The sequence below is a fragment of the Oratosquilla oratoria genome, chromosome 4 (assembly GCF_046742065.1).
Source record: "Oratosquilla oratoria isolate Oo_2021 chromosome 4, ASM4674206v1, whole genome shotgun sequence".
Classification (NCBI taxonomy): Eukaryota; Metazoa; Arthropoda; class Malacostraca; order Stomatopoda; family Squillidae; genus Oratosquilla; species Oratosquilla oratoria.
The window spans coordinates 4,264,782-4,278,702 of record NC_134780.1 but is presented as its reverse complement, the minus strand read 5'-3'; the positions used below and the strand labels follow the sequence as shown (position 1 = coordinate 4,278,702).

The 13,921-nt window shown below is 40.9% G+C and overlaps 1 protein-coding gene across 9 annotated transcripts in view; it reads left to right on the top strand.

Annotated features, from left to right (window-relative positions):
• Positions 1 to 10,093, top strand: part of bur (GMP synthase burgundy) — a 78,639-nt gene extending 68,546 nt beyond the window's left edge. For all 9 annotated transcript variants that reach the window (XM_076183440.1, XM_076183443.1, XM_076183441.1 and 6 more), the window contains 8 exons: positions 1,523 to 1,674; positions 2,094 to 2,309; positions 2,934 to 3,113; positions 4,781 to 4,906; positions 5,790 to 5,905; positions 6,362 to 6,476; positions 6,578 to 6,766; positions 8,231 to 10,093. In XM_076183440.1, coding sequence (XP_076039555.1) covers positions 1,523 to 1,674; positions 2,094 to 2,309; positions 2,934 to 3,113; positions 4,781 to 4,906; positions 5,790 to 5,905; positions 6,362 to 6,476; positions 6,578 to 6,766; positions 8,231 to 8,332 — 1,196 coding nt within the window. In that variant the 3' untranslated portion in view covers positions 8,333 to 10,093. The remainder of the gene's footprint in view (positions 1 to 1,522; positions 1,675 to 2,093; positions 2,310 to 2,933; positions 3,114 to 4,780; positions 4,907 to 5,789; positions 5,906 to 6,361; positions 6,477 to 6,577; positions 6,767 to 8,230) is intronic.
• Positions 10,094 to 13,921: the final 3,828 nt, after the last annotated feature.

Sequence of the window (13,921 nt, the reverse complement as noted above, 5' to 3'; positions counted from 1 at the left end):
CTCTTTTTTGGGCTCCTCCTGGATGACAAGTCATCCCTGCATCTCACTCATTCCCCTGGGTCTGAAGCAATGCAACAAGACACAGCATATCCACATGCAGAAAAAGAGAAGATGGGGGAGAAATCCCTTCAGGATGCATCAAAATATCATTCACACATAACCATTCCCTAACATCCCATCCCCCACCCACTCCCTTTCATGTATCACAGCATCATCCATACACAACCATTCTCCAGTCACCCCTATCTTCCTACTTCCTTCTTCCTCAACAGACATCTCCCTCTTTCTCAACACCCTTTTACCCCATCCATCTATCTCATCCTCAGTTGTTCATTCCATCCACTGCTGCCTTCCACACTTCTTTTACTAATCTTTCTTCACTCGTTCTTTCCATGTGTCAAAACCATCCCAATACTCTTTTATCAACCCTGTCTCCCAACTCCTTTTCCACCCCCGCTCTCCTCCTCACCTCCTCGTTTCTCACTCTATTCAACCTAATAATCCCTACCATACTTTTCAGACATTTCATCGCAAACACTTTTAAACTCTTCCTCTCTGATGTACCATGTTTCTGCTCCATACAGTACTGTCAGCACAATCACCCCTTCATACAGTCTCCTTAGGACCCATTCCCAAATGCCTATTTTTCATTACACTTTTTAATCCCACCCAAGGTATTTACTTGCTTATCTTGATCTACAATCTGCTTCCACCTCCACTCCTTTTCCTGCCACATGCACCCCCAAGTATCTAAAGCTATCCACTTTCTCCAGCCTCTCTCCTTTAATGCTCACTTTCAAATTGCTGCCACTTGTACATCTTATCACCTTACTTTTACCCACATTTATCTTCAACTTCCTTCTTTCACACACCTTCCCAAACTGTCACTAACTTCCTCAATCCCTCCTCTGATCCTGCCACAAGTGCAATGTCATCAGCAAACAACAACTGGCTTATCTCCCACTTTTCTCCATTTTCTTTAACCATCTCCAATCCCCAACCCATTACCCTTGCGTTTACCTCTCGCACCACCCCATCCATGTATAAATTGAACAGCCAAGGCAACATAACACATCCCTGGCAAAGTCTCACCTTTACCTCAAACCACTCACTCTCTCCATTTCTGATTCTAACACAGGCTCTACTTCTCTTGTAAAAACTCTTGACTGCTCTTAACAGCTTTCCTCTTATCCCATATATCTGCAATACCTCCCACAGTGTCTTCCTGTCTACCCTGTCATAAACCTTTTCCAAATCCATAAAGGCACTAAAAACATCCTTACCTTTTCCTAAAACTTTCTCACATATCTGTCTTACCACAAAAATTTGATCTACACAACCCCTACCTGTCCTAAAACCACACTGTTCCTCACCAATTACTTCCTCTGTTCCTCTCCTAATCCTCTCAATCAAGACCCTCCCATAATCCTTCCCAACTACACTTAACAAACTGTGTGTGTGTGTATTTAAACAAATAGATATGAAGAGCTGCAGCTTTCTTATTGTGATGAATCTTTTTCAGTTATAAATGCACGGCACCAGTTTTATGATGGTGTGACTGGCATCCCAGTAGACAGTTCGGAACCAATGGGTAGAAAGCGGGTAACCAATCTTCTCTGTATGACTTTAAGTCCAGAAGAGAAAAGAAAGATTATTGGTGATACTTTTATTAAGGTTTGTAGTTGTGTTTATTCAGTAGAAAAACTAACCCTTTGACTTTGAAGGTGTTAAGCTGACTAAATAAAACACAAAGATGACAAGTATGAAATGTTGAGATTCACTTCATAACCAAATGATAATTCATTGGGTGGCTGTGTTTTTCCCACACACATGAACTATATGATTGGAGATGCAATTTGATAAAAGTTTTAAAGTGTATCCACAGCAGCCAAAGAGTAGTCGAGCTTTGTACACATGTAGCCTGTTTTATGATAAAAACCTCATAATTATTCATCTGATAGTGTGCGTGTAGATGACATGTCAATAAAACAGTAATTGTTCTCATAATCTACAGATTTCATATATAACTGGAAATATCATGTTTTGTTTTTTAATTGTTGAAAGTAGAATATATTAGAAGTTGACATAAATAGGTTGCCAATGATGTGATTGCGGAACTGAACCTAAGAACAGAAGAAGTTATGCTGGGCCAGGGGACGCTAAGACCTGACTTGATAGAATCTGCCTCGCACATGGCTTCCACCAATGCCCAGGCTATCAAGACCCATCACAATGACACAGACCTCGTGCGAGCTCTCAGGGCACAGGGAAGGGTGGTTGAACCTCTAAAGGACTTCCATAAAGATGAAGTAAGTGGTTGTGTTTTATATAGTAGAGATTTTGTTTTACTTTGTATTTATATTGCCATTTATATATATATATATATATATATGGTAATAATGGTAACCAGGAGTATAGTAGGAAGAGTTAAAGATGGACATGTTCTAAGGGGAGAGGGTGGGGGAATATAAGATCATTTTTTGGTGGAAGGTAACTTGAGAGTGGAAGATAGATGGAGAAAGGAAAAGGACAGAAGGTAGGTAAGTGCTTAGAGTGAACTACTTAAATGAGAAAGAAAAGGAGTACAAGAAGAAGCTGAGATAAAAGTGGGAGTGAAGGATAGAGTAGAAGTAGGAGTGGAGGAGGAATGGAGATGGTTCAAGGAGGTAGTCACAAAGTTTGCAAAGATGGTGTGTTGAACAAAGAGGATGGGGGGAAATAGAAGGAATGGTAGTGAGTGGTGGGATGATGAAGCAAGGAAGTTTGTAGAACAGAAGATGCAAGCTTTCACAGATTGGGTACAAAATAGGATGAGGGTGGAGTGTGTTGGGGATGGAATGGGTGGGAGTTGTTTTTATGCCTTGTTTTTCTGAGCTACATCCCTTGTAAGAAGGAAAAAGCCTTTGGTATATGTATGTATCAATATCTTGCAGGTTCGACAGATAGGGCGAGATATTGGCTTGCCTGAGGAATTTGTACAACGTCACCCATTCCCTGGTCCAGGCCTGGCAATCAGAGTTGTATGTGCTGAGGAGCCTTACATGGAAAGGGACTTCTCAGAAACACAAGTTATTCTCAAAGTTATGGTAGAATATTCAGCAAGTGTTCAAAAAGTAAGTTAATAAAGATTATTATAATTACCATGAAAAGGATAGTTTAGCCACATTTAACAGCATTCCAATTAAATTATATCTTCGACAAATGTGTATCAATACTTGTGAAAAACCATGTGGCCTTTTGGAAAAGGACACCAAGAAGAAATCTCAATCTTGACTGTAGGAAGAACTTGTATTTTGTGTGAAATATGAAGAAAATTCATTCACTGTAAATATAGTATGAGATGTGTTATAGATTTACTCAGTCAGAGGAATTGAATTTGAATATACCAATTTAAACTTTGCATGAATGTGTCCAAAAAACAAATTGCTTTATAAAGAAGTATGAATCACACTCCCCATCTGGGGTATTGGATACATGTTATTGTGGGGTTAAAAACTGCTCAGTAGCATGCAGCTGATACTTTAGGTTCTCTATGGGGTGCCCCCTATGGACCAGAGCCACACATCGTTTGGCTGAGGTAGAAGAAATCTCTTCATAGAGAAATGATGATAATATATATATATATATTACAACTGTCCCTCTGTTATCCTGGCCCCCTCCCACTCTTATTACTCTCTTGTACCACTTCTCTCAATATTCATTTTCTCATTTTACCAAACCCTGTGGTGGGGGAAAAGAATACTGTCATCAAGTCGTAAGAAGCAACAAAAATGGGATGGGGATAGGACTAGGTATCCTTCTCCCTGTAGCCCCAAAGGGGACATTCCTAGAAAAAGTAAAGGCATAAGAGGGTCTGCGAGGAGTTTTCCAACCAGTACCCTAAGGTTTGGGTCTTTTAATGTGTGTGGATGTGGTACAGATGGGAGTAAAAGGGAAGAGATTGTCAGTATGTTTGTGAGAAGATGGATGTGTTGGCATTAAGTGAGACTAAGTTGAAAAGGAGGGGCGAGTTTGAGCTTGAGAGTGTAGTTGGGAGGATCTCAGGAGTGAAAAGAGGATGAGGGAGAGAAGTAGTTATACTAGTAAGTGAAGAGATGGGTAAGTGTGTGGTGGAGTGGAAGGAGATTTCTTCAAAGTTAATGTGGATGAAGGTGAAACTGAGGTGTGGAAGGAGTGAACACGAGGGGGCGACCAAGGATGAGATGGTTGGATGGGGTAAAAGGGGCATTGGGAAAGAGGGGAATGTCTGTTGAAGAAGGACAGGAGAGGACAGAAGATAGTGGAGAATGGTTGTGTATGGATGATGCTGTGTTGCATGGAAGAGAGTGAGGGAGTGTGTGCACCTTGCCCACCGCCCTGGGTCAGAAGCAGTGTCGCAAGACACAGCACATCCACAGCAAGGCTGCTTCATTTAATCGGCGACCCCCCCTCTCCGTCCCCCCTTGCATATAAGGAGCGGACAGGGAGAAATCCCTTCGGGCTGCGTCAAAATTTGCTCACACCTACTACCTCACCCCCCGCCCATTCCTCCTCATGCAATCACAACATCATCCATATACAACCATTCTCCACTCACCTCTGTCTTCCGTCCTCTCCCTTCCTCAACAGACATTCCCCTCTTCCCCAAAGCCCCCTTCATCCCATCCATCCACCTCATCCTAGGACATCCCCTCATGTTCACTCCCTCCTTCACATCCCTTGTAAGGGAGAAAAAGCTTTTGTTATACTGTATGAATCACACTTACTGTCAGACATCATGTGACCACTAATTCTGTTTCAGAAACATGCCCTTCTTAATCGAATAGAAAATAGCACAACAGAAGAAGAAAGACAAGAATTGCACAGAATCTCGGCTTCTCAAACGCTAAATGCAATTCTTTTGCCAATAAAATCGGTTGGAGTCCAAGTAAGTATAGGAGGGTTTTACTCTAGATGTATGCATGATTTTAAGATTCCATGGAAGAACTGCTGTATTCAGTATACATTGAAGATACATTTCAAATGTTAAATGATCTTTCTTCACTCATTTGTTCCATATATCCAGTTATTTTTGATCCTCCATATCTGCCAGTTCTTTCCACTATCAGCCTTGCCTCCACATTTCTCATTCTATCCATCCTCACAACCCCTACTGTTCTTCTTAAAAACTTCCTCTCAAACATGATTAGGCTGTTCCGTTCTGCCTCCTTGAAATTCCACACCTGCTTTATATACTGTCACAACTGAACCCAGTCTATCTTCCTCCATATTCAGCAACTGATACTCTATCACTCTTCCCTCTATCACCATGAGTGTGGATGAGGAGACAATGAAGTTATTTGGATGAACTAGCATTGCCATTAAGTCCAGCTATAGAAAAGCTGTGCAAGCAAGTGATGGGGAACAAGGTGCTTTTTATCCTGTAGATGCTGAGATGGGAAGGGATTGTTGAATAGGTTGAGTTTGTTTATGGCAAGGGTATGCACAGGAGGTGGCCAAATTGAAGCACACACCTACTAAATACAAGTGAAAACCCACGTAATGTCCCTCCCATCTTAGCACCTTGTGGATAAAAAGTCATCCCGTTTCACTGCCACATTGTGTCAAAGGCAGTGCAGTGAGGCATAGCACCTCCACAGGAGGAGTAAACATGAGGAGCTAATTTATCCCTCACCTGATTCTCCTCCCCATCCATTCAAAATGTATATATATATAGATTGATTGAAGTACTTAAAATCAGATGAATAAAGAATATAGATTAAAATTTATACTGTCATTTATTCATAATTATTTAATTTTATTTGCGACAGGGAGACTGCAGAACATACAGCTATGTATCAGCATTATCTTCAGACACCGATCCAGTTTGGGAAGACCTACTTGTTTTGGCTAGACTAATACCCAAGATATGTCACAATATCAATAGGTATGTTACCATTGTATTTCTTGAATACCCAAGATTGATAATTATGGAATGGGTATTATATATTTTTTGTTTTTTGGGAAGCTTCAGATTGAAGACTAGGAGGATATTAGTAAGAGGGAAAAAGTCCACAGATTTCAGTTTAACTTTAGTTTTCACGACCTCTCCCCAGTTGTCAAGGAAAATTATAAGTGGAGGTCTAAAGTTATTAAATCATATTGAGTTATTTCTTATCGTTTATCAGTCTCGTCAACTTAACACTTGTACTTGGGTTTTGGATGATGAAGTTCCACCTTTACCCTGTTATGTGCTTAGACTGCTGGGAATTAGAGAGAAATGGGGGATTTCAAGCAACACCTAAGTGAATACGAGACCAGAATGCTTTTGTTTTATGCCATGAGGAGACAGTGTAAGAGGCAACAGTAGAATTGTACTTATAGTGGCAATTTATAATTTCAGGGTATGTTTTGTCTTTGGAGGAGCTGTAAAAGATGCAATCCAAGATGTTACGCCAACTACACTAACTCCAGGAGTCTTAGCAACCTTGCGCCAAGCAGACTTCATTGCAAACCAGGTGGAGTGGAGTAGAGGTTATGGTCTACATTGGTCTACATTAATGAGGAATATTTCATTTTTGCAGTCTTTTATGACATTTGTATTTTTCCCACTTCTTAGGTATTAGCAGAGTCCGTGTATGTGGACAAACTAGCACAGATGCCAGTTGTCTTGATTCCACTGCACTTTGACCGTGATCCTGTAACCAGATTACCGTCCTGTCAACGGTCGGTGGTCATACGACCATTTATCAGTCAAGACTTCATGACCGGAGTCCCAGCACAGCCAGGCAAACATATCCCAGTAGAGGTACATGTATTAGAACTTACATTTTATATACTTGAGACCAGATCCAGGAGGAGATGTGTCATCCAGGAAGACCCAAGAAAAGAGGGAGGGGTGGTGAATGCGAGTGGAGTGGGTGGGAGTAGAATTATACCTTTTGACTTTGGCTACCTCCCTTATAAGGTGGAAAAAAAACCTTGGTATATGTATACTTGAGAAACCTACTAACACCTTGACCCCAAAATAGTTTTTAGTAATGGCACAATATTATCCACAAGAATAAAAGATTGGGTGAATTATCAGTGACAAAATGCAAATGCCATGAGCACCCTCTCCCTCAGTGGTCTCCTAGTGTTGATTTTTCCTTGTTTGTTTTCTATCTACATACCAAGATCTTTTTCCCCCCTTACAAGAGAGGTAACCAAGTCAAAGGCATGTACCAACTCCCACCCATTTCACTCCCATCCATCACTCTTTTCCCCCCTCTCATCTTAGCTCCTCATGGATGACAGGTCATCCCTTTATCCCACCCACTGTCCTGGGTTAGAACAATGTAACAAGACACAGTACATCCATAGCAAGGCCACTTCACTTAATTAGCAACCCCACCCCCTCTTCGTCCCCTCATACAGAAAGAGAGGAAACGGAGAAATCCCTTCAGGCTGCATCAAAATATCATTCACACATAAGGACCCACACACACAATCGTCACAATGACAACATGTAAAAAATGGAGCTCCCAAAAAAATACTTTAATAATGGAATGTCTATACAGTGGTACAATAGTAGGATATGTAGGCTTTGTTAAATGGGAAGGGGAATGCTCATGGATGCCCGAGATGGTTTAATTAGTGAAAATAGTGAGCAGTGAAATAAAACATAAATATGAGCACAGAGTCCTCTACCGGTACACTAACAAAACAAAATGTAAACATGAACTTTGAACCTCCATTAGGTTCAGTAAGGTTTTCAGAGTGGTGAAGGTCATTTTTCTGGATTATAGACATGAAAGGGAGAGGAGATTTATGAGGGAATTATGGAAGCAAGAGATTAATGATCTAAATAAGTGAATCTAGAAATAAATAAGGAAGTGAGTGACTTAAAGGAAACAAATGTTGAAATAAATAGGGTGATACATACATATACCAAAGGTTTTTCCCCCCTTACACGGGGGGTAGCCAAAAAAAAAAAGGCATAGAAATCACTCCCACCCATTTCATTTCCCATATATTCCACTCCCCTCCACCCTCCTCCCTCCCACCCATCTTGGCACCTCCTGGATGACAGGTCATCCCTGCATGCTGTCCACTGCCCTGGGTCAGAAGCAGTGTCGCAAGACACAGCACATCCTCATATGATTTTTTTTTTTTCTCATGTTTTGACTTAGCCACCCACCATAAAAGGGGGGGAAGTCTCATTGGCATAAGCACACATACATACACATCTTGGCTCAACACATATCTAACATTTGTGTTCTTATCATTGCAGCTTGTCAGCAAAATGGTGGCAGAAATCTTGGGCGTTTCTGGCATAAGTCGGGTTTTGTATGACTTGACTTCTAAACCTCCAGGAACAACTGAATGGGAGTGACGACTTCCTTGTTAGTGTGTACAGTATAGATGGTGCCTGAGATTACCAACTGTGTTTTGAGTGTGACAGAGTGACTGTTATTATTATTACTTTTTTTTTTTTTTTCTTTTTTTTCCGATGTTGCTATTGTTTGGTCATTGTATGACTGGTGCTTGTATCAAACTGCTTAGCTGTGGAATGGAGTACATGGCCAATTCATTTCTTCTAATGTGCTTTCAGGGCAAAGAACAACTTTCATCCTTCCTGTAACTGACCAAAACGTATCAGGATGCAACAAAAGTATATACACAGATGTATTGTATCAATTGAGGTTATAGATTTTGTCATATTGAATGTATTTGCTCAGCCCTCTTGCATACTGGCAGGGTTCATTATTTAGCCAGTTCAATACGGTTGCGTGCTTTACCATTTTTCCTCCGGCAAAGGCCAGGCAATTTTATGCAGCTGAGGGAGGATTCTGGTATGAAGGAAGTTGTACTGTTCATGACTTCCTTCAAGCCAGAGTCTACCCCACAGCTTTATAGAATGGCTTGGCCTTAGCGAGAATAAAGTTGGTATGCTATGTCACTGTTGACAGGCTAAAAGAATGTCATTCTGAATGCTGTGGACTGTCATTGTATAAACAAGGGTACTCTACTTATTGTCAAGTTTGAGTTACAGTATCACACTACATCTCTACTGTGATCAGGAAAATTCTAGTTAAGAAAGTAGGGGGGAAGCACTTATCTAGAGCAAATAGGGCCACAGCCTGTCTATATTATGAAAGAATTTAATCAATTATTCTTTTAGAATAAATAATTTGTTATTTATCGTAAGGTGAAAGTGACTTTATATATATATATTTTTTCCTGAGCACAGTAGATCAAGGCTCACATAGCCTTCCTGTAGCGTTACAATGACAACTCATGCTCGAACATAACATAGATGGGACAGTTGTCCATCATAATGCTGTACAGTATGTCAATTTTATTATTATTGTTATGTAAGTCAAATTGCATTGAATGCACTTTGCAATTGGACATGTGCATACATTGGGACATTGGGCGATATTGCAAGTGAACGGACACTTAACTGCCAAGGACACCGCGGGGCTGCTGGCGTCCACGCCCACTCGAAACACAGAACTGGTGTGCGAGTGGAAGTAGTCTCGCAGTGTGGAGGTGAGAGGTTGTTTTTCAAGGAAGCAGTGTTGTAGAGGCTATGATGACAGGCACATGCAGTGGTGGGGCTTGGTATGGCTACGAACTGAAACTCACCCATCCCAGGCCTTTTCTAAAGCTGTGGTTAACCAGATAAGTGAAATGTGTTGGTCTTGGCTGATTGGCTGCTGCCACCGCAGGTATAAAAGTTAATTTTTGTTGGTGTCCTGCTCTGCAGCTACCGCAGTTTGTAAATCGTGCCCTGTTTGTGTTGGACATAGTTGAGCAGGTGTTGTGTAGCTGCATGAAGAATTGCAGCTATGTAATGTGCTGAGGCTGTTGTAGCTTTGCCTTGTCGGCCTTGCAAATGTGATACTCTACCAGAAAATATGACGCATTCCACAATCAGTGAAGTGTTCAATCATTAATTTATCTTTCTTTTTCCTTTTTTTGCAGTCTGTATTATGGAAAAGTTTAGTAAAGCCAAGAAACCAGATATAGAAAGCATAATAAGTATTAGTAGATATTACTGACTAAAGTTGATACTACACATTTTAGTGGTGTCAACATTATATGGGGAGATTTGTTACAAATCTTAATAAAACTATAAATACAGAAGAAATTCTGGTTCTGATTGCAGTTAGTGGTTCCCAAAGCTACAGATACAGAGGAAGTTATTACATGTACCAAAGGCATTTTCTTCCTTATAAGGAGGGTGGCACATGCTTACATTGTCAATAAGGTAGACACATTCAACCATTTCTCCCATGCTGACACCCCCAAGGATGAAAGATCGAGCTCCCATTCCAGCACCTCGAGGGTAAGGGGCATTCCATAGCCCCCACTGCACTGCAGATAAAATTATAGTTCTGGTTGATTACGATTGTTTCCCATATGTATGAATGAAAAAGATGTAAATTGAGATGAAGTTATGGTTCATGATAAAATACAAATGTTATGGTTCATGATAAAATACAAATGTAGTGAAATAAAGCTTCATGTTTCTTAGTTGGTTATATAACTGCAGGGACGTGATGTTTGTCTTCCATGTGTGACATAGAGCGATGGGTTGTGCTACCAAAAATCCATATCCAATTTCCTCATCTCTTACTCTCATCCTCCCCTCTCCCGAACTATTATCCCTTCAGTAAGATGTCACATCAGATAAGAATGTGTCTGGTACTATATAAAATAAACTATTCTGAAGAGTGGACCAAGAAATAAATGAAAGAGCTATGTATCTATATACCAAGACTTTTTTTCTTTATTTCTTTTTCTTTTTTATATCAGCTCCTTGTGGGCAAGGAGATAGGGTTGCTGTGTAAATGAAGCGGCTGGCATTGTGGATGTATTGTCATGCTGTATTGCATCTGATCTGGTCAATGGATGGGGACAAGGATGACACTCATCCACAAGGAGGAGCTAAGGACAGCTAGATTGATATGATAATGTAGTTCAGTGACTGAGTTGTACATACTAGGGTTGAGAACAGGTTTTATATCTTCCTAGTGGGGTCTTCAAAGTTAGATCCATTCTTCTATAGGAAAGAAATCGTATTCAGAGTATTTGTACTCAATGCAGTGAGTGTTTGTCAGGTAATCCATTTTTAGCTATTTGCCCCACTTGTTTCAATTTGTGTTCTTTTGCCACCTGTATCATATATTTTATTGTTCTCTCACAATTATTCTATTCCTCTTTTAGTAGTGCTTCTAGCATTGATTTTTCCCCTGCTATCTGCATGCTCCTGTTTTGTCTCCATTCAATTTCATTTCCAAGCATCAACACTTTGCCTACAAGTAGTGGTCCTGCAAGAAATACTTCAGGGAGAATCCTCTCCTACCTGCCTATCTTCATTACCTGTTGAGGTCCACTTCACTGACACTGGGTCTTTAGACCAGGCTCAGGATTTTTCTGTTACCTTCAACAAAATCCTCCACTTTTTTTTTATACATAAGGAGAGCTGACAACTAGTGACTTCTCCCCCTACTCCAACTGTTACAAACAAGTTACCTAAAAACAGTCCAATACAACACAGACACGAGTTCAGAGTTTCTTACCAGATTGATTGATTGGTCCTTCCTGGAATCTGTTGCCAACCTGAGGGTCATGTGCTTCTGCAAGAGAGACTAGGGGTAACAGGTTGATTGTCATTGAACTGAAAGGCAAACTTTTGGGATATTCACTGGCTGAGCAGCTCAGAGCATTGCTACTTGGTTAAGAGGTCAGGTGTGGAGATGGTTCAAGGCTGCAGTGTTAGGCGAGTTTATAGTAAGAACAGACTACATTTAATTCCCATGCTTCAAAAAAGTACTTTAAAAGTAGTCACTACTCTCACCCTCTCTGGAAGGAAGAGTTCTGTGATGTTGATTTGAAAACCTGATCATGATTACATTTCAGTGGGGTTCGGGGTAGTTAGAACATTAGAAATAAAGGAGACTGCAAAAGACCATAAGGCCTACACCTGTCATCCCCATCCATAGAGTTGTCTAATTGTTTTTTAAAACAACTGATAGTTTCAGTGCTTACTACATAGTTACTAAGTTTATTCCATTCATCGACCACCCTATTAGTAAACCAATTCTTGCCTATTTCTTTCTTAAGGTTAGGTTCTCCCCAAAGGAATGGTGCCCTCTGGGATTGACTCGCCAAGGAAGTCAATACTAAATATGAAATAGAAACTGAATAAATCACAGTATATTCAGTCATTTGTACCTTTTCTTGTGCTCTTCACAATACATGACTCCTTTCCAATCTACAGTTACCCCATACTATGTCTCCAGTTTAAGCCCCCTGACTACCCACAGTACACCCAAGCCACAAAATATCAAATGTCAATTGAAGAGAGACCAGGGGCAACAGATTGATTGACTGCTAACTAAAGCCATCTGGCAGGAAGCTCTGCCACCTATCTATCCATATATCCTATGGCTCCCACTCAAATCATGGAGTCTGTTATGCAGCAGTTTCCTCAACTGAAACAAAAACTCTTCCTCCACAACCACCAGCACCCACCTCCAGAAGCATATCCATAATCATGTCATTCATTGCTCCATCAACAGACTGAAAGACAACACACTGCTGCATGCCCAACCCCCTGATATCCATCCCTTGGAATCCTCTCTCCCATGAAAGGACAGTTCACCTGGCCAGAGTGCAGTGCGGCCTCCATTCAGCCCTTCTAAGTGACCAGAAGAGGCTGGATGATCACATTGCAAATAACTATCAGGATGTAACACTTCACCCCATATTATACAAGACATTATGGAAGACTGCATTGTATGCAATTAATGCACACCACCAACACAATATAAAGTCTATAAGGGATTTGTGGGAAAAAAAACCATTACTGCCAGACAGTCTAGGGAACGACTAAAACAAAATCGTGACATCTTCAAACCCAACCCAACTGTCCCTACCAAACATTGCCTTAGTCCCTACTGAACACTTCGCGATTCTCACTGCCTTATGTATTATCCCCAGTTCCTCGCTGCATTATACAGTTGTATCAGATACAAAATGCTGTATAAGCAATCTCCACCCACTGGTCCTTGAAATAAATTTGTGGCTCATCCAGGTTTCCATCCCCTTCAAATCTATCTGCTTGGTGCCATTTTCATGTAAATATCCCTGGAAATGAGGAAGTCAACAAGGCGGCTCAAAAGGTGGCGTTAACAGTACCCCTGTCGAGGCCTCCACACCACAGACTGAGACCCAGGTCTTCAATCAGCAATGCTTAGCATGTGACACGGCTGTTTCACATAATCGTAACTGACGTTTTGAAACCGCTAGTAGACCTAAACAGAACATTACTGCCTCACGCATAGGTTCCACATGACAGGAACTGACCTTACCATTTGCTAATATAAGGCTGACCTCGCAATATATATGCTGGCAAGACTGCCCAATTTACACGACACCCCCCGCAACAACTGCCTACTGTCATTTACTCTCGCGAAAACAATGACTATCCAAATCCTGGTAGACCACACAACGATACCTCCGTCTCTCCATAACTTCTCTCAGAAAACTGTACTTTTAACCAAAACATAAATACCTTCGACAAACTAACTCGGCATAGGAAATACAAGATAAACATACGACAGCGGCGCGAGGTTGTTAATTTGTGTGAAAGAGATGTGGAGATCAGTAACCCCTAAATTTACAAGTAAAGATAAACTACCCGACATACTAATGCATAATGAGTATGCAAATATAGATTGCCCTGACAGTGACGATCGTTTAATCAAGGTTGGGTTAGCTCGAATGAATTTAAGATCGACCACCTCGAATATTAGCTTGTAAAAATAACCCTCAGGTAATTTGGGATTGTGGGTCTTTACAACGTCCGATAGAGGAGCTGATAAACTGCAGTCTGTAAAATTCAATCAACTTGGCAATTCGCCACTCCCCTCAGTCCCCACCACCCAAAAAGCGCAACTAAATCCAGCTT